This window comes from Rhinolophus sinicus, linkage group LG04 (genome assembly GCF_036562045.2).
Source record: "Rhinolophus sinicus isolate RSC01 linkage group LG04, ASM3656204v1, whole genome shotgun sequence".
Classification (NCBI taxonomy): domain Eukaryota; kingdom Metazoa; phylum Chordata; class Mammalia; order Chiroptera; family Rhinolophidae; genus Rhinolophus; species Rhinolophus sinicus.
Window position 1 is genome coordinate 170776492 of NC_133754.1, and position 19773 is coordinate 170796264.

The following is a 19773-nucleotide window of genomic DNA, read 5'->3' on the forward strand; positions in this document are numbered from 1 at the left end:
TCCTGTGTACCTGTTAAGCTCCTGAATTCTCAGCTCTACCCTCTGTTGGGCACTTCACTGTTGGTTAAGTATTAACGGGCTTTATTCCTTCCATAGTTAGCCACAAAAAGAAATGATTTTCATTACTACCTTTGCAGTATGTGTAAACTAATAATGAACGTTAGTGTATTAGCATGCAATTTGGATATAGTGTGTATAATGTGTTAAGGTTTTTAGTCTTTCAAGTTTAAATTTTATTCCGTTAACCTTGTCTTTTTTTGGTAGGGAAAGGGTGTTGTTCCAAGAATTGTAGAGGTAACAACCGGATGGAAACAATTTATCTAAGCCTTTGGCAAAACAAATACCTCATGGAATATGCATTTCTTCACTGAAAACATCTTTGTAAGAAAGCAGTTAGCTGAGGTGCATAAACCAAGTGTGGCATTTTACAATTATGGTGAGAGAAATGCAGCCTCCGCTTAATAACACTGACTCTGCCTAGACACTGGGCCAGGCACATTCAGACATTTTGTTTAATCCTCACAATTTTAGGAGTTAATTATTCCTTTTTTACAGACAGCTGAAATTTAGAGAAGTAACTTGCTCAGGGTTACCCAGTTAGTAAGTGTCTGATCCTGGCCTGTCTGTGTGTGACCTTATGAAGAGATTTCATAGGGCTTCACTGAGTATGTTGTCAGCACCGGCCAGACAAAAAGATCAGACCAGCCAGCATGGCCTGTTTTCTGTACGAAGCCTGATCTTGTCTATCGCTCCTCGTTTTATGTTGCCTGTTCTGTTCTTCCTTTTTCTTTGTTTTTTTGTTTTAAACTTTTATTTATTTTAAGTGTGTTTTTCCAGGACTCATCAGCTCCAAGTCAAATAGTTGTTTCACTCTAGTTGTGGAGGGCGCAGCTCACAGTGGCCCATGCGGGGATCAAACCAGCAACCCTGGTGTTACGAGCACTGCGCTCTAACCAACTGAGCTAACCAGCTGCCCTACGTTGCCTTTTTGATGAGTTACAGCAACTCTTACACTGACTCGATGCCAGAGGGAGTTAATTTCACCACTTCTACCTCATGAACTTAATTGAGCCTATAGTGTTCAACAGGAAACGATTTGCGTTTTCGGATAGGTGATACTTTGTGGAGTGGAAGGGTCTTCAGCATTGCAGCATGTCTGACCTCTGGAGAACTAAAAGCCAGAAGCACAACCCTTCACTGGAGTACCGAAGGTGCTCCCAGACTTTTCTAGGTGCCCACTGGGAGGATGGCACTGCCCCACGGTTAGAACTACTAAATGTAAGAAGACGCTAAAATGTTGCCCTGTCCCCCAAAAATTCAAACCTATATATCTTATTTGGATGGTGTATCGGCCACTTCACGAGTCTAATTTCTGTTTTTACTGAGAATCCACCACTTACCAGTGTGGAGATCTTGGGCAAGTAAGCTAAGCTTGGGGAGCCTCGGTTTCATCTGAGTAGTGATGAAGGTTTCTCAGTGCAGAAGCAAGTGCTCCTTTCCAGGCGTTCCCCCAGCTCCTCTTCCTGTTCCTCATGGCTCTGAGAACATGGTGAGCTCATTGCTTAACTTACCTTCCACAAAGTTAAGAGCAAGGATGTGTAAAGAAATGAAGTCAGTGGGGAGAGCTTGAGTCCCAGCTTGAGTGTAATTATTTGATGGTGCAAATGGAAAGACAGATGTTAGTCCCCTGGCAGGATATGTAGATGACTTTCCAATTTTCTAATGGAAAACTTTTTCTTCACGTCTTTGAGACAGTTTGGTTTTACTGAATGTGAAATACATGTCTTGGCTATTTTGGAATATCTTGTACATTTTAAGATCCCTAAGAATTTATAGAATTTCATTCCACTGAACTCAAAATGTTACTTAAGAGCAAATAAAACCAACTCTGTTTTCGGCTTCTGAAAGCTTATTCTACAAATCAAAAGAAACCGGAACTCAAAATGTTACCTGTTGATAATTGTGATGATGTTTTAATCACTTTGAGATTGTTTTAGAGCCCTGGGCCACCAGGCAATACTGTGTTTCCCTGAAAATAAGACCGAGCCAGACCATCAGCTCTAATGCGTCTTTTGGAGCAAAAATTAATATGACCTGGTCTTAATTTTACTATATTACAAGACCAGGTCTTACATTAATTTTTGCTCCAAAAGACGCATTAGAGCTGATGGTCTGGCTCGGTCTTATTTTCAGGGAAATACGATATTAAAACTGGAGAAGCAGAATCAGGGTTTTAGGCACAAGAGGTGGCAACTCGTCAAGCTGCAGCCCGAGCATCTAAATTTGACCAAAGTTTTCTTTGGTTTCTAGACTCATGTAAAAGGAGAACCCGGGTCCCCTGCTTGAGATGGGAGCTAAGGTTTTTACTCTATCCAGGGTCTCTGCCTTACCTCTCGGGCCCCAAATTTCAATGCTTGGTGGTGGGAAGTCAGCTCCACCCTGCACTGTCTTCTCATCAAGGCCTCTGCACCTACCAGGAGGAATAAGATCCTTTTCCTCCAAATCCCAGATTTCTTCTGATTCACTGACCTGTCTTTTCACTTTTAAACTCTCAGACGCTTAACACTCCATAAACTACATACCGACAAGAGGTTGTCTTGTGCTGAAAGAGCACGCCCTCCATGCTGGTAAGGGCTCTCTGCCACCCCTGGAGACTCCTACCTTTCCCCTAGTTCTGACATGGCACCAGCCAAATAAATGATTAAATGAGTAAGTGAAGGGAAGGATGAATGCAGACCGTTTTTACTAGGACTGGTAGCAACACATCCAAAGAAAAAACTGCAAGGGGAAGGAAGACGTGTACTCACAGAATTGAAGCTCACTCTCCAACGCTTTTAGCAACACAAAAAGACAACTCAAAAAAGGTGAACCAAGTTCAAAAGCAGCTCCAGGGAGAAATGCAGCTTGTCACCTGTTTGGGCTAGTCGCCTTCCTGGAGACGTGTCCAGTCCTTTGGCACAACTTGCTACAGAGCTCTGTAATCACAGATCTGCTTCTCTACCTTCCATGATCCTGTGGTTCACACCAGAGGTCTCCACATCTTTTCCCAGCACTTTCACTTTCAGAGCTTCTCATTATAGTAGGATCTGTTTCTCAGAAGCAAGCATGTGGCCTAACTGACCCATAGATTGTAAAAATGAACAATACTACAAAGGAAGACGACCCCACGAGGCTCTGCATGTCCCGTGCCCAGCAGCAGCTGAGAGTCTTTGTTCCTTGTCCAGAACAGATGCTCACCCCACACCCCAAAGGAACTGCTTGGTCCAAAAGATGGAAAAGATGAGCAACAGAGTGACGCTGAGGATGACAGCCATCAGGTAGGCAAACATCCGGAACTCAGGGTTACGGAAACAGTCCCTCAGAGAGTAGTGGCTGGAGATGGAAGCGGGCAGAGGCGTGCTGGTGGGGGCCGTGGCCTGGCGGGTGTCAGGCTGGCTCCCAGGCTCGGGGCCTACGTCCAGGGTGTAGACCCGGGGCTGGCGCAGGAAGTAGCGGCTCTTAGGTTGGTCCTTGAGACAGAGCTGATGGCCTTCCAGGATGACGTGGTGGGGCTCCAGGCGGAGCAGGGAGAGCATGGCCGTATCTGTGGGCAAGTCAGTGACAGGCTGCCCGGAGGCCAGCACAGTGGGCTGGCGACAGAGGGGGCACAGCAGCCGGCGCTGGGCTGGGGCCACCAGGCTGAGGTGGGCCAGGCATTCCACGCAGAAGGAGTGGCAGCAGTCCAGCACTTTGGGGGTGTGGAACGTGTTGTTGAAGGGGTTCCAGCAGACGGGGCACTCAGGCTCCCAGTCCTGCTGCTTCTCGGCCATCCTCAGACCAGACGCCAGCAGGCCTGGCAGAGACGGAAAAGAAGCAAAGGAACAATCGTGAAGCTGCGTTAAAAGGTATTATCACCCACATTTCACAGATGAAAAAAACTTAGGTTCAAAAAGATGAAGTGAGGGTGGCCAGATGGCTCAGTTGGATAGAGCACGAGCTCTCAACAACAAGGTTGCCGGTTCGATTCCCTCCATGGGATGGTGGGGCTGCGCCCCCTGCAACTAAAGATTGAAAACCGCGACTGGACTTGGAGCTGAGCTGCGCCCTCCACAACTAGATTGAAGGACAACGACTTGGAGCTGATGGACCCTGGAGAAACACACTGTTCCCCAACATTCCCCAATAAAAAATTAAAAGAAAGAAAAAGAAAAAAAGAAGATGAAGTGATTTGTTCCAGATCACTCAGTCCTAAGCCATACTTGTCCGGTGCTCCTGCAGTATCCCCTCTCTTGGGGCGAAGGCCAGAGCCACCCCACTATTAATGAGCTGCCACTGGAGGAGACTGTACCCCAGCCTTGGAATGGTTAAAGGTGCTCCTTATGTTCCATGCAATTGCCCTTGGCTTCTGACTCCAGGGAGAGGAAGGGGAGCCATAGTCAGTGGTTTGTGCCAGAGGGCAGTGATTTCCTTCCCTGACTAGTGCAGAGATGGTCTGTCCCCTCTCTGGGAACATGCCAGGCCCTCTTTCTCTTCTCCCTTTGGGCTACAGGGCCAACCCTCCAGAGCCCACTTGCCCAGTCTTCGTGCAGGGCACTGCATTGGCCTGAAGGGGGCCCCTTGACCGGGAAGCTTGGAGAGGCTCCCCTGCCCAGGTCCCCAGATCAGCCCTTCTAGAGCCTCCTCCCACTACTTGGCCTCCCCCACACCTCTCCTCCTACCTTCCTTTGTTGGAGGGAGGGGGAACCCTCAGGGCACCCACCTGGGCTTCCTGGGTGGGAACGTGGTCAGCAGACTACCCAGAAAGGCCTGAGGCTCCAGTCTTTCCCTCTCCTGAATCCACAAAGCGTTGGGAGACTGCCTGCTCACCACCAACTCTGGGGCCCATCTCCATGGCAGCGCAGGCAGCACCTGGAGCTGCCAGGTGGCCCAGGCTGCAGCCTCTAGAGCACACCTGCCTGCAATAAAGGCCAGAGAGCTGCCCAGGTGGTGGTGGGGTGGGGAGGTGGGGGAGCAGAGTTCCCCCAGGGCTTGGCATACACCCAAGGAAGCGAAGTATGTGGGCGGTCCCTGGGATCACTGGCTGCAAAGGTAGCAGTGGCAATTGCCTTTTTCTAGATGGTGGAGAGCGTTCGTGAGCCTTCTGGGCTTCCTCTCTCCTGGGCCCTCCTCCTTTTCCAAAATGGCGGAAACCTCCTTTGCGCACAAAGGGGCTGCCTGCCCTGCTCTTCAAATTCACTACCGCACTGCCTAAAATCTCAGCTATCAGATTCAGCAAGTCCTCTCCAGTCGGATCATTTCATGTGCCCAAGGAGCTGCAGGCAGAACACAGCCAGCCATTCCGGCAGGAACTCAGCGCTGAGATCTTAGAGTACAAGGCTTGGCCACCCCAACCACCCTTGGGGACTTAAAAGGGGAGTCAGGAAGGAGGGGGGCACCGGCCCTAATTCCCCATTTCAACCAGAAGCACTTAGCTTTTCTCATATTGATTATTTGAATAAATCGAAGAGTTGAACTGCTGAGAGAGAAAAAAGTTTAAAAACCACTTCTCTGTCCTAACAACACACTTTGCAGATGGAAGGCAAATAGTGACTCTCACCCAAGGTAGTGACACTAGGACTGCCAGTTCACCACCATGTGCCATCATAAAGGCAGAACACGCAACCATGCAGTTACCTGCTAGATGCGTCTTATTAACTAGATGTGTTTGTATTTTCTCAGGAGATTCCTCAGGGCCACAGGTGTCTTGTGGTAGGAATCCAGGAACTGTGCAGGGGGCACTTGGGGACAGTGAGTCTCCCTTGTGCCGCTGGAATGACGTTATCTACCCTGACCGAGTTGATACCTGAAGCAAAACCTGCTTGCACTCTCTCACGTATGGCTTCCTGGTTTTCTTCTAGACCTGTTACCGCTCCAAATAGGGGAGAGGAAATGAAGACCCGCAGAAGGAGGATGGAACAGCTCTGACCCAAGATGGGATAATTTACAAAGGATCCTTACCCATGAACACTCTATTCTGTGAACGATTCATCCATTCTACAAAGTTACCGGATTACTGAGTGCTCCTGTATGCCAGGTGCTGTGTGAGGCATTGGGTCAATGGACATGGTCTTTGACCTCATGGTCTTTAAAGTCTAGTGAGGGAAAGAGACATTTCATGACTAAAGGGCACTAAATAAATGTATAAGTTTAAGGACTGCTATAAAGGACAACAAGGAAAATGGGCTTGGGTGGGCGAGGGGAGGGCTGCCTCAGATGAGAGTACCAGGGAAGATTTTTCCAAAGAAGTGACATGAGCGCTGAGACTGAAGGATGAGAAAGTCTGGCAGTGCAGCACAGAGGAAGAATATTCTAAGTCAAGGGGACAACATGTACCGAAGCCATAAGGTGAGAAAAGTTCTGCCAAATTGAGGGATTGAAATGAGGCCAGGGTAACTGAGGTGTATCCAGTGGAGCTGGGGTGGGAAAGTGGCTCAGGATGAAGCCAGAGAGGGAGGAGGCCAGCCCTGCAAGCTGGGGAATGCATCTGGATTTATTCTAGACGGGCGGGGAGGTGTGGTGGGGGGAGGGCGACCTGATCCTGTTTCCATGTCATTCCATGGCAGAGCAGAGGACAGACTGAAGAGACAGAGTGGAAAGAGAAGCCCAGCCGTGGGTCTCCAGCAGTGCTCCAAGCTGGTATGTGGGTGCTTGAGTAGGTCAGCTGATGGCACGAAGATCAAAGGCATGAGGTAAATTATATCTTTGAGAGAGAATCAAAAGCGCTTCCCAAGAAACTGGACAGCATAGATTCTGGGACCTCGTTGTCAAGGCTCGTGACCCCAAATCCACTGCTTACTAGGCCCATGATTCCAGTTGAATTGCTTAAACTTTCTCATTTTCTTCTTCTGAAAAGGAAGCTAGAAATATATAGTACATCAGAGGGTAAAGGTCTCACATAGAGCCTGGCACCCAGGAACGACCATATATGAGGTGGTTGGCATTATCACTGCAAAAGGATTTGAGTGCGAGGAAGGGTGAAGGCCAACTTAGAGGCTATAAAACGTTTTCTACACTGAGCTTTGAGGAGCCCCTCCTCCTCCTCCTCCTTCCCGGAATTCCAGAAGCAGACCTGTAGTGCTTCATCAAAAGCCTTAAAATATACGTTGCCTTGATTCAGCAGTTCCTTCACTGGGAATCTATCCAATGGAAATACTGGGGGGCTGTGCAAAGATTCCATTGCAGAGATACCCATCAGAGCACAGCTCTAATGGTGAAGAATTGAAAACTACCTAATTATCTAATAGACAGACATTGATTAAATAAATTCTGCTCCATCCATATGCAGAGACATTCTGCAACCTTTAAAATGATGTGATAAAACATCTATTCATATGGAAATATGTTCATGATATGTCATTAAGTGAAAAGAACTATTAATAAAACCATATTAGAATATAATCCAATTTTCCCATATATGTGCCCAATGGAAAAAATGTCTAGAATAACAAACATCAAAATGTCAACAACGGTTACCTTTGGGGATAAGATTATAGGTGTTTGTGATTTTTTTTTTTTTTAATGATTTTATCTGAAAATTCTAACTTGACTACAGTATGCTTGTATTGCTCCTCTTAAGGACCTCCTCTTCCCCTCAAAGCCGACCTATATTTTCTTGAGGGAAGATCAAGGTTGCATCAACATCTTAGCCCTTATCTGCTGTGGTACACTCAGGCATCCACTGTTGTTTCAGGATCAGCTGGTCAGAATCCAGCCTCTGCAGGAGATTCTGAAGGAGTATCCACCCACCACTGACCCCCAAGCGAAGACACCTCAGCTACAGCAAGTCCTAAACAGAACCCCAAAGGCATCGCCTCTGTCTATGACCAAGTCAGTTTGCCAGATATTGTCTGTAGCATCACCCCAACATTTTCAACCTTGAGAGAGAGCATTTTACAGCACTTCACCGTTTACAGAGAGCCCCAGTTCTTGCTAAGGGTCTAAGTGTGGTGACTCACACATAGATGGTAAATGCCTTTTACAGCTTTTTTTCCACTTGCATAAGGCCATTTGATTCTTCAAAACCACCCTGTGAAGGAGGGAGGCAGGGAGGAGAAAGTATGCAGGCTTTGGAACCTGATGTGTTTGCTGTGAGGTCTTGAACTAATAGCTTAACCTCTCTGAGCTTCATTTTCCTGTGTCAAATAGGCTAATAATCCCACTTTACAGGGTTGCTGTGAGGAAGGCATAATGTAAGAATGTGCCCAGTGAGGCACAGCAGGCACTGAAGTAACCCCTAGTCACCGTGGTATTTTTATACCTGTATTATAGATGGGGTAGCCAAGGCTGGGAATGGTGAAATGACTTGCCCAAGGCCTCACAGCTGAAGAATGGCTGAGTTTGAATGATCCCAGGAGCCCTGTCTCCCAGGCCAGTATTCCCCTGGGCTGTGCTGCTGCTCGGGACCCTGTGACCCAGCCCTCCATGACCCTCCCTGTCTGCTTACCTTCTCCGTCACAGCCTCCCTCCTCCTGCTTCTCCTTTCAGGAGTGCGGCTCTGCAGCCTGTGCTCTGACTTCTGGACTGGTTTCCAGTCAGTTGTGGGCGGGTCTCATTTGCATGAGTTTTCAGGCCGCTCCCGGCCAGCTCTAGCTCAGGTTCTCCTCTTCCTTCTGATGACTTTGGACTGTCTGTGCTTACAGGGGACATTCTGGAAGTTTTGGTTTCATCTTCCTCCTATGAGTCGCTCTTGCTTTTTCTCAAAAGGGGGTTGAAGCCCATTTACCTTGCAGGCCTCTGTTCTGTGTGGGATTGGTCCCCCGCCATCCGGGATTGCACGTGCCCTCTATGCACTGACTGCCTTCACAGGAAGGTAGGGTATCTCTTGACACCATTTCTGCTATTCAGCCCAGGTAGACACTTCCCTACTCTGAGCCTCTACCACCAAAATGCAAAGCGCTCTTGCAAAATATTGTGAAAAAAGCAAATCCAACAGAGAAGCAGTCAGGGTGAGGAATTTAAGCATAGCATGAAGAGCTGGGGTTCTTAATCAAGTCAGACTTCCAGGTCAGAGTCAAGGTCTCGCTCAGAATCCAGTCTGGACTTGCTAGTGTTGTGTACCTAGTGTTGTGTACAGATAGGTTTCATATGATTTTACATCCAGCAGCTTATCACTGAAGTGAAGTTGTTTTAATCTGCTTGTGTGTGACAAAGAAAAAAATTGTTTTTGTTACAAGAATGAAATAAGTCATGCCAAGATGTCATCATTCTACATCTGCTGTTAATTAGCAGTCAGGGGGCTTATCGATATGTGGGAGAAGCAATGGTAGCAAGGAAACACGTAGACGAGAAATACTGAGAGTTTGTGAGGACTATTTGAGAGTTTGGGTTTGGGTGAGGGGACTCTGCTCTAACCTTAAAAACTCTCCGAAGACCCTTGGGGCATTCACTCCCATCTTAGCAAGGCATTGCTGAAAGACTGCTGATAAAGACCATGGGGATCCAGGAAAGGGATCACCCTGCCCACCACCAACACTGGCGTCTCTGCTCCCTAGCAACGTGCTCCAGCAACAGGGAACTTTTGCTCTGGCAGCTGGAAATCAGCTCTTTGGTTGGTCACTGACTCTCCTACTTGTATATAAAGAAATACTTCCTATTAAATTTGGACTTGATTCCTTCACCTCCCCTGGCTTGGAACAATAGTGTGATTAAGCTGTCATTTGTTGGGAGTACGTTATTTCTTTATTCAGCTTAAGAGAGATCCTGTGTGCTATTGGCTTATGAAATTATAATTCCCACAGTGAATCTGTGCTAAATACATTGCTGGCAAAGACAGAAATCAGTCTGAGTATAACTTTTGCTGCCTCCCCCAAACAAAACGAAACAGTTAGCATGCCTATATAATGAGGCCTCCATCCATAAAAACTCCAAAGGATGGGGTTCAGAGAGCTTCCGGATTGATGAACACATGGCAGTGCTGGGAGAGTGCCCAGCATGGAGAGGGCATGAGGCTCCGCGCCCCTTCCCACTCACCCACCCCATGCGTCTCTGCCATCTGGCTGTTCGTCTGTATCCTTTATAATAAGCTGGTAAACATAAGTACATGTTTCTCTGAGTTCTGTGAGGGACTCGAGCGAATTAATCAAGCCCAAAGAAGGGGTGGTGAGGACCTCTGATCTAAGCCAGTGGGTCGGAAGCACAGGTGACACCCTGGCCTTGCTCTTGGTGTCTGAAGCGTGTGTGGGGAAGAGGCAGTCTTGTGGTACTGAACCCATCACCTCTGGGTCTGATGCTCTCTCCAGGTAAGTAGTGTCAGAATTGAGTTAAATTGTAGGACGCCCAGCTAGTGTTGGAGAATTACTTAATGGTGTTGAAAACTACACACACCTTGGAATTGGTGTCAGAATCGGAACATGCTTATATCTTTTGCTAAGTAAGGACGTTCATCACAGTTTTATTTTAGCTGCAAATGATTGAAAACAAAATGTGAAAGCCCAACTGTAGCACATCAATTAAGTGGCAAACTACATAATCATTTAAAATGATGTATAGGAGAATTTTGATTGACTTGTGAAAATGTCACAATGTACTGTAAATGGGTGAATGCAGTCTACAAAATGGTATATGTAATATGAGGCAGATGTTGTAAAACAAGATTTACATATAAAGGCTGAAAAGCCATGAGACAAATGTTACAACGGTTATCTCTAGATGGTGGGCTTACTGGTGTTGCCATTTTATTCTTATCTATATTTTCTAAATTTCCATTAACAAATATGTATTACTTTTATAGTAGGAAAATTCATTTGGAAAGTACGTAAATCTGAGTTTCTGCAACCAGGGAATCTAGAACTTGAAAAGAAAAGCAGGGTGCATAAGAAACCTCTCAGGGTATTGCAAGCATTGGTATAAAAATAAAATAAACCATGGCCCTTTCCAGGTCATTAATTGTGTAGTGAGCAAATGCATTATCATCACATCTCTGGGTGATGGAGGCTAGGGAGTACCTTGCAAACAGTGGAAAAATTTTCTGGGGGAGATACCCAGGAGAGATAGTGAGTCATCTAAGGAATCTGAGAGTTAAACTAATTTAGTTCATGCTTGGGGGCTGAGGTCAGCCAGCCGAAAAAGCACCTCATCTAAGCAGTACCTTGGAACCGGGTGAGTGAAGAGTCTTGAGACTTGGTGGAGCCCAGCCAAGGTCTGGAGTGGAGGGCAGGGTGGTTGAACCCATCTGGGGCGGAAGAGGCACAGAAGACAGTGGAGGATGGAGAAAAGGCCATGAGGAGTCAAGTTTTGGTCGGGTGATGATCAATGTTTCAGCAAGTGCCCCCACCAAGGGTAAGGGGCACCTCCCCCTGTGGGGCACCACACTCATTACTCAGAACCTTGTTTTAGGCCTTTCCAGAGTGCAGGACCGTCCCAGCAGCACTGGTGTCACCTGGACGGTATTAGGGATGCAGAACCACAGGCCCACTCCAGACCTACTGAGTCAGAATTTTCATTATTACAAGATCCCTAGGAGATCGGGAAACACATTAAAATGTGAGGAGCACTCATAGTAATCAAAACGGCATGGCTCTGGCATAAAACAGACACATAGATCAATGGAACAGAAGAGAGAGCCCAGAAATAAACCCATGCCTATATGGTCATTTAATCTGTGATAAAGGAGGCGCGAATACACAGTGGGATAAAGACAATTTATTCAATAAACGGTGCTGAGAAAGCTGGACAGATAAATGCAAAAAACAAAAACAAAAAACCCTAGACCACCTTCTTACACCATATACAAGAATAAACTCAAAGTGGATTAAAGACTTAAATGTAAGACCAAAACCATAAAACTCCTAGAAGAAAACATAGGTAGTAAACTCTCTGACATTGCTCTTAGTGATTTTTTTTTTTTTTTTTTTTTTGATATATCTCCTCAGGCAAGGGAAACAAAAAGAAGAAAATAAACAAATGGGATTACATCAAACTAAAAAGTTTTTGCACAACAAAGAAAACTATCAACAAAACAAAAAGAGAGGCTACTGAGTGGGAGAAGATATTCACCAAAGATACATCTGATAAGGGGTTAAAACCCAAAATTTATAAAGAACTCATACAACTCAACAACAAAAAAACAAACAATCCAATTAAGAAATGGGTAGAAGGCCTGAATAAACATTTCTCCAAAGAGGACATGCAGATGGCCAATAGACATATGAAGAGATGCTCAATATCACTAATCATCTGAGAAATGCAAATTAAAACCGCAATGAGATATCACCTCACACCTGTCAGAATGGCCGTTATTAATAAATCAACAATGAACAAATGTGGGCCAGAATGTGGAGAAAAGGGAACCCTCATGCACTGTTGGTGGGATTGCAAAGTGGTGCAGCCGCTATTGAAAACATTATGGAGGTTCCTCAAAAAACTAAGATTGAAAGGACAACAACTTGACTTGGAACAACTTGACTTGGAAAAAAATTTCTGGAAGTACACACTATTCCCCAATAAAGTCCTGTTCCCCTTCCCCAATAAAATCCTTAAAAAAAAAAAAAAAATGGTGGGGCCAGATGGGTTTCAGAATTTTTCATATTTTAGGAAGGTAATTTGCATTTACTATATATTAAGTGACTCTCCCAGTGGGATCTGGGGCAGCACCCTATCACACACATGAATATTCTGCAATTTCTTATAAATATTAAGACCAAAAAGAATAAACACCATAAGGTCAGGTCAATTTTGGCACCAAATTCAATGAAAAAACTTTGCAGAAATGTAAGGATTTTAGAATTGTGGATAAGGGTAAGGAAGTATTTTATTTGTAGGATGTGTCAATTGAAGAAAGTTAGAAACACTGATGTGGTACTATTTCCCAGCCCTTGTTCACCTCAGACTTAACAAGAACTACAAGATCCAGATATTCTTTCAAATATAAAGTAGTTTAGCGATGTCAAGGGGGCAGTAATTGACCCTCAGAAGGTCCTTGGTGTGAATTGGTCCAGGCACAACCAGGGGAGTCATCACACTTATTCTGAAAGCTTTCTCCACATGAGCCCTGCCAGGAAGATAGTGGCAAAGTGTTGGCTGAAGGCTATTTGTACAAGGAAGGTCCAGGGAGTTTCTATGAAGATCTCCAAGGCCATCTTCAAATGCTACGCGAAAAGGCTCCTGGGCCAGGATCCATCTCTGCTCTTGTAATGTTCAGCTGGCAACACTGGCAAGGATCCTCTCACAGCGCTTCTAGAGTGTCAAAATCAGGAAGCCAGAGACCTCCCTCCTCTCTGGGTCTGCAGGGTCTTTCTGTTCTTCCTGGGGCCTCAGGGTCTCTCACTCTTCTCTTCTCTATGGCCACAGTCTCTCATCTGTACTCCCTCTGTATCTGCATAGCTTCCTTTCTTCTCCTGGGTGTTTATTACCAAACCTTTATTGTAATACATGTCCAATATAGAAACATTAGGGAACTCAAATGAATATAATTAATGACACTTATGCACTATTCTAAGGGCTATACCTGAATTTTATAACTTATCCCTGACGACAACTCAACTCTATGGGGAGATGCAATCATCTCCATGTTACAGATGAGGACCCTGAGACACAGAGAGATTAAGTCACTTGCCCAAGGTCACAGGGCTAGGAAGTGGCAAACTGGGATTTGAACCAGGCAGCCTGGTGCTAAGAGTCCATACCCTAAACCATCAGGCTCACTGCCACCTACAAGGAGAATATAAACTCACCCAGAATCCTATATGCCAAGAAAACCGCGGACACATTTGGGTGATAGCCTCTCAGTCTTTTACTTATAAGTACAGTACTTTAAAGACAAAAAATTGTTTTCATAAATTGTTTTAAAATGTCATACTCTATGTACTGTTTGTAGCTTTTTTTCACTTTCTACATTGTAAACGTCTTCTACAACCTTATCTTCAAAATGAAGGTAGTTGTCTATGCTGTACACCCGAAACTAGTATTGAATGTGAACTGTAATTGAAAAAAGAAATTTAATGCAAGTGGTCTTGTCTTTTGATTGTAAAGGAAATAAGTCTATGTATGTGTGCGTGTGTGTATAAAATGTCTCTGAAAGCATACACTAGATGCTGACCACACTGGTTACCTCTGGAGGGAGCCAGACGGAGGCAGACGGATGAGAGGGAGGCCACCGTATCAGATTGGTGCAAAAGTAATTGCGGTTTAAAAGGTTGAAAATAATTACAAAAACTGCAATTACTTTTGCACCAACCTAATATTACCTTCTGTACTCTTGACTGTGACAGTGTGAACGCCTTATCTATTTCAACAATAAGTAAATTTTTAAAATGAAACTGATTCATTCTCAGTGCAAAAAAAAAAAAAATACAGAAAGGCATAAAGTAGAAAATAAATTGATCTTTAAAGTTAATACCCAGAGAAAACAGTCAACATTTTTGCTCTATTTTGTCCAGACCTTTATCTATGAATGTATAGACACGTGTGCAGATGTATGTTTACTAAAATGGGACAATGCTGCCCAGTGCCGTTTTGTTGCCTGTGTATTTCACGCAGGGTGAATTGAGGACAGCATTCTGTGTCGCTTCATTTTAAATGTCTGCATGATTATCAGTCATATAAAATTGGCCAGTTTCCGAAAGGCTATTTCTGGCTGGACTGGGAGAGCCCGGCCTGTGGACATGCAGTGCTAGCTGACACCGAGCCCCGTCTCCCCAAATCATGACTTTTCAATTTGCTGTGTGCAAAATCTTGAACAAGCAGGATGCTGTGTTCCCGACCCTGGGGAGATAACATCTGAGAATGGACTGGACGTTCCTTCTGCCTGTGATGTTTAAGCTATGTCCCTTATTCCATAGGAGAAATACTTCCGGTCTGCCCTCTCCCGCCAGCTTCCATACCCAAAACCACAAGGACAATGCCGCTGAAAGTGGACAGCTTTCTACTGCGCGTCCAGCCTTGGGCTCCCATCTGGGTCCTGCCACATGCTGGGTGATCGATCTTTGGTGAGTCACCTTCCTTCTCTGCAGAACAGAATAATCATCTCCACGTTGCCTCTTTTACCGTGTTTTCTTATTGGAAGACTCAGATGAAATCATGATTGTGAAAGTAGTAAGTAAAATATAGAGCACTGTGACATATTCAATTCTAGCCTTTTAACTAGAAGTGTCAGGAAGAAAGATAGACATCAAAACCAGGTGGTCCAGCTTCTTTATAATGTTGGCTCATGGTTAACACTTCCCTGGTACACACTCATCTTTAAAACTGAGGGTTGTGGTCAAATACTGTGTTTCCCCGAAAATAAGACCTAGACGGACCCTCAGCTCTAACGCGTCTTTTGGAGCAAAAATTAATATAAGACCCAGTCTTATTTTAATGTAAGACCGAGTCTTTAATATAATATATAATAAATATAATATAATCTGGGTATAATATAATACTGGGTCTTACATTAATTTTTGCTCCAAAAGACGCATTAGAGCTGATTGTCCGGCTAGGTCTTATTTTCGGGGAAACACGGTATATAATGATGGAAGGAGAACTGACCCTGGGTGGTGAACACACAATGTGATATATAGATGATGTATTACAGAATTGTACACCCGAAACCTATGTAACTTTACTAACAATTGTCATCCCAATGAACTTTAATTTTTTTTAAAAAGCTGAGTGTTACGAAGTTTAAGAGCATAGTGTTAGCAAGGAACCACTGAAACTCTGCTAACTCTCCTGCTAAGGGGTGGGAATGTGACCTGGGACAACCTCTTTTGGAAAAGGCGTGGTATCTGCTAAAGCCGATCATGCAAGTTGTGCAATAGCCCCAAGAGGCCTCCGCTAGTTACATAATGAACTCAAATGCATGCATGCATTCACCATGACATATTAGAATGTTCATAGCAGCACTGTTTGTAAGAGCCCCAAACTAGAAGCTAGACCATCAGTAGTTAAATGGGTAAATTATAATATCGTGTCACATTAGAATACTATACAGCAATGAGAAGGCATGATAACTACATGCAACAGCATGAATCAATCTCACAAACACGGCGAGCAAAAGAAGCCTGACCAAAACAAGAGTATGTACTTGTTTCAGTTAAATCTATTGCTGCATGGCAAACTGCCTATGATTGTGTGCCATAGCTGCACAGTTTCTTTTCTGATTTTATCTATGGCTGCATTTGGCTGCAGATTTGGTGGGGTTGGAGGTCCAAGGTGACCTCGTTCACACATCTGGTGGGGCTCCAGTTCTTCTCCATGTGCCCACGTGCTCCACCACTCTGACATGGGGGTCTCAGAGCAGCATTCCAAGAGAGTAAAAGTGAAGCTGCAAGGCCTCTGAAGGCCCAGCCTCACAAGTTGCATAGCGTTCATTCCCCTGTATTCTATCTGTCAAAACAAGTCAAAAGATCAGTTCAGATCCAAGGGGAGGGGAAATAGATCCTACGTATTGATTAGAAGTCACATTGCAAAGGGTCAGAAATTCAGAGAGGAGATATTTGTGGCCATATTTTCCGTCTACTACAACACAGTATGATTCCATTCATACAAAGTAGAACAGCAGACAGAAGCTATTGATGCTGTTACACACTCCTTGGCAGACAGACCAGAAGGGAGCATGAGGGAGGGCATCTGTGTTCCTGAATGTGTTACACTTCTTCATCTAGGTACTGGTTACTCAAATGTGTTGTCTATGAAAATTCAGCAAGCTGTAAACATAAGATGTCTCAACGGTTTATGATTGCATACTTGAATTGAAAGTGAAAAAAATATATAATAGATGAAAAAGAATGAAGTTCATTTCTCTCTCAGATCATAGTCCAGCTGGTCAGGCTGTTGGAGCAGCTCAGCTCCTTGAGGTTTTCTGGGGCCCCAGGTTCCTTCTCTCTTGCTGTTTTGTTATCTTGTCCTCATTGGAATAGTTGAAGCTGTGCATTCCGGCCAGTGGGAAGGGACTCAAAGGGGTAATCCTGGACAAGTAGGTTCCTGTCCAGCTAATAAGGTGGAAGTTACCCGCATCACTGCCCCTCCCCACTCACTGACAGGAACTTACCTCACAGCCATGCCTCACCTGCCATGTAGTCTTAGCTTGGCAGCCTGTGCCAAAGAAGAAACAAATGCCAATTTCAGGAAATAACTAGCAGTCTACTGCACTTTTTAGGATGAAGCCGTCCTTTAATAATTACATTTTCAAAGGCTACTCAGAACTAGCTAAGTTCCCTTCTCTCAGTGCTAAAAGATTAAAAACACCAAGTGACCTAAGTTTTATACTTGTAATTCCAGTGTCAAAATAAAGGCCATTAACACTCATTGCTCATTTCCTTAAATACAAAAATACATTTAAACTATAAATATATAAGTAAATATACAAATTTACTTAAATTTTAAACATACAATTGGCCAGGTTCCAAAGGCTTATATATTTTTCTGGACAAAAGTCAACTGTCTTTGGAAAATTCCTTAATATGGTTTTAGAGGGGCAGCCTCTGAAACAAAGTGTTCAATGAACGAATGAGTGCGTTTTAGCAATCTGAGAGTATGGGTTCTGGGTGCATAACATTAAAAAGTCCTATAAAAACATTTGCATTTATTAATCTATTTTCCACTTAAAATGCATAGATAAGGAATTTGCACATCAAGCACCCGTGTAGAGTTTAGCGAAACAATGCTACTGGTACTAGAACACTGCTAACTCATCAGAGACCTACTGTTTTCTCCCGGGTATGTTCCCTCTCACAGCAGCCTGGTCCCCTTCCCTGGGATACCCTCGCAACTCACTCCCTTGGCTTTTCTGACTTACTGTCCGTCTTCCTTCTAGAAGAAAGGGTCAGCTGTAGCATTACTAGATCAGGATACTCTAGGACTTTCCCTGGAGACACCCATCTACTGCTCCTGGTTATCTGGCCAGGAGGAGCTCCTTGGAGCCAAAGTTAGTAACTGGTCTAGAAACTACACAATGTCATGGTCCATAAATTTCTAAAACGAATTTTGTGACATCATGCAAAGGCAAAGGGAAAGGGAGGAAAGTATTCCGGCTTGGAGTCAGGCAGACCCACATTCAAATCTCAGTTCTTTCCCTTCCTACCTATGTGTGTCACCTTGGGCAAAGGACTAGCTGTCCCTGGGCCTCAGCTTCCTCATCTGTGAAATGGGAATAACAATGAGAACTATAGTGAGAATACATGTATGTATTCAGCCATCTGCAAGTGCTCAATGGAGTAGCTTCCACTCCCATTAACCCGTTGTGCTTCCAGAGTGCAAAGATCTATAACTTAAGGAATCAAAGGGAAGCTGAACAATGGCTAAAGGCTTAGAAAATAAGATCTAAGAATGGATGAAGGCATGATAAATGTTTCATGGGGAAAGGAGAGCATTTAGTCTGGACAGAGGGGGCAGTATATAACAATGGCTACCATTTAAAAGCTACCCTGCTTTGGCATTTAATATAGTTCTATGCAGTCCTCAGAACAGTCCTGTGAGCAACATATAAGCCTCATATACGTAGTAAGTGAGGAAACAGATTTTATAACTTGCCCAAGGTCATCCAGCTAAATGGAGACCTAACTAGAGATTCAAACTTAGGTCTGACGTTTTGCATGAGCTTCAGATTCTCCTCCCCAGTCAGTGGAAATGGCATGAGGGAGCTGGCCTAAAAAGAAGCCGGAGGGAGACATGAAGATGGCTGTCAGCCACTGGTATCCAACGGACAGGCCAGGGCCAGAGAGGACAAAGGCAAAATCTCTCCTGGGCTGGGACTCATCAGAAAGGGAATTCCACAGCCTCAGGTGCTTTATACATGGGCTTGCCTCAAGGCAGGAGGGCTCTATTTTCCCTGGAGGAAAATGGGCTTGTGAGCACCAGGTGGGGACTGATTTCCTGGAGGCCACACAGGCAGACCTGAGCACCCTGCCCCTCCTCACTGAGGGGGGGCTCAGTGGCTGGCAAGGTTGAGTCCATGCCTCTACTCTTTTCTGTATGTTCTATTGTTATAGTAGACATTCTCTTTGCCTCACTCTGGCCATTTCCAAAAAGTTTACATAAAACTAAATGAAAATGTTAAAATGTACAAAGGACCTTTTTTAGCCTTAATCTCACTATCTCTCTATTTTCTTAGCCACAGAACTGGTTTGGTAACTCCTATAATTCTGGACAAGGCCCCTGTGGTTGTCAGCCTCTTCACGCCACATCAGGTCCTATTTTCATGCAACCTCTGCACCAGTGTCACGCTGGAGACCCTGCAATCCACACTCCGCTGCTTGCAGGCTCAGCCACCATCTTCATGCTAGCCCCCATTTTTGCTAGCGTAGCCACGGCAGTTATATTAGTGGCCAATGGCTCACTGGTTACAGCTGACGGCCAACTAGCCACAGCTGATGGCCATCCAATCACAGTTGATGGCCATTTACTACCTGAGCCAGCACCTTTCCAAGTGAGGCCAAGAGCCTGGAAACTGCACTCCTGGCTCTGTCCCCACAACCAGTCTAGGAAGGTACCAAGACCTGGCAGGAATTCGCAACCTCCCCCTCTGCTACTGCTTTGAGTAGAAGCCAAGGTTTCACTTTCTTGTCCTAAATTCCATTCTTCACATTGCTGAGGAGCAGGGATTGGAGCTAAATCTCATGTCTACAATCTATTTCCTCTATGGAGCTGCACTATTCTTTTCCACCTAGATGATTTCGAGGCAACCAAAACAGAGATTCTCTTCCCCTTGAATTTTTTTCTGTTGTGGAAGCATCAAAAAAGTCAGTTTAATAAACTCAATCCCTGTGTTCCTGAGACAGAAAAATTATAGGAGTCAGGGAGAAGGCCACGGTGGAGGGGATTAAGGCGGAGACCATA

The 19773-nt window shown here is 44.9% G+C and overlaps 1 protein-coding gene across 2 annotated transcripts; it reads right to left on the minus strand.

The window, feature by feature from the left end:
- Positions 1 to 2181: 2181 nt before the first annotated feature.
- Positions 2182 to 10399, minus strand: RNF183 (ring finger protein 183). Of its 2 annotated transcripts, none has more exons than XM_019754572.2 (2): positions 8462 to 10399; positions 2182 to 3832 (listed from the first exon to the last, which is right to left on the minus strand). In XM_019754572.2, the coding sequence occupies exon 2, from the start codon at positions 3807 to 3809 to the stop codon at positions 3234 to 3236; it is 576 nt and encodes a 191-aa protein (XP_019610131.1). In that variant the 5' UTR covers positions 3810 to 3832; positions 8462 to 10399; the 3' UTR covers positions 2182 to 3233. The 2 variants fall into 2 exon arrangements, with proteins under 2 accessions (XP_019610131.1, XP_019610130.1); XM_019754571.2 differs by lacking the exon at positions 8462 to 10399 and adding an exon at positions 4739 to 4939.
- Positions 10400 to 19773: the final 9374 nt, after the last annotated feature.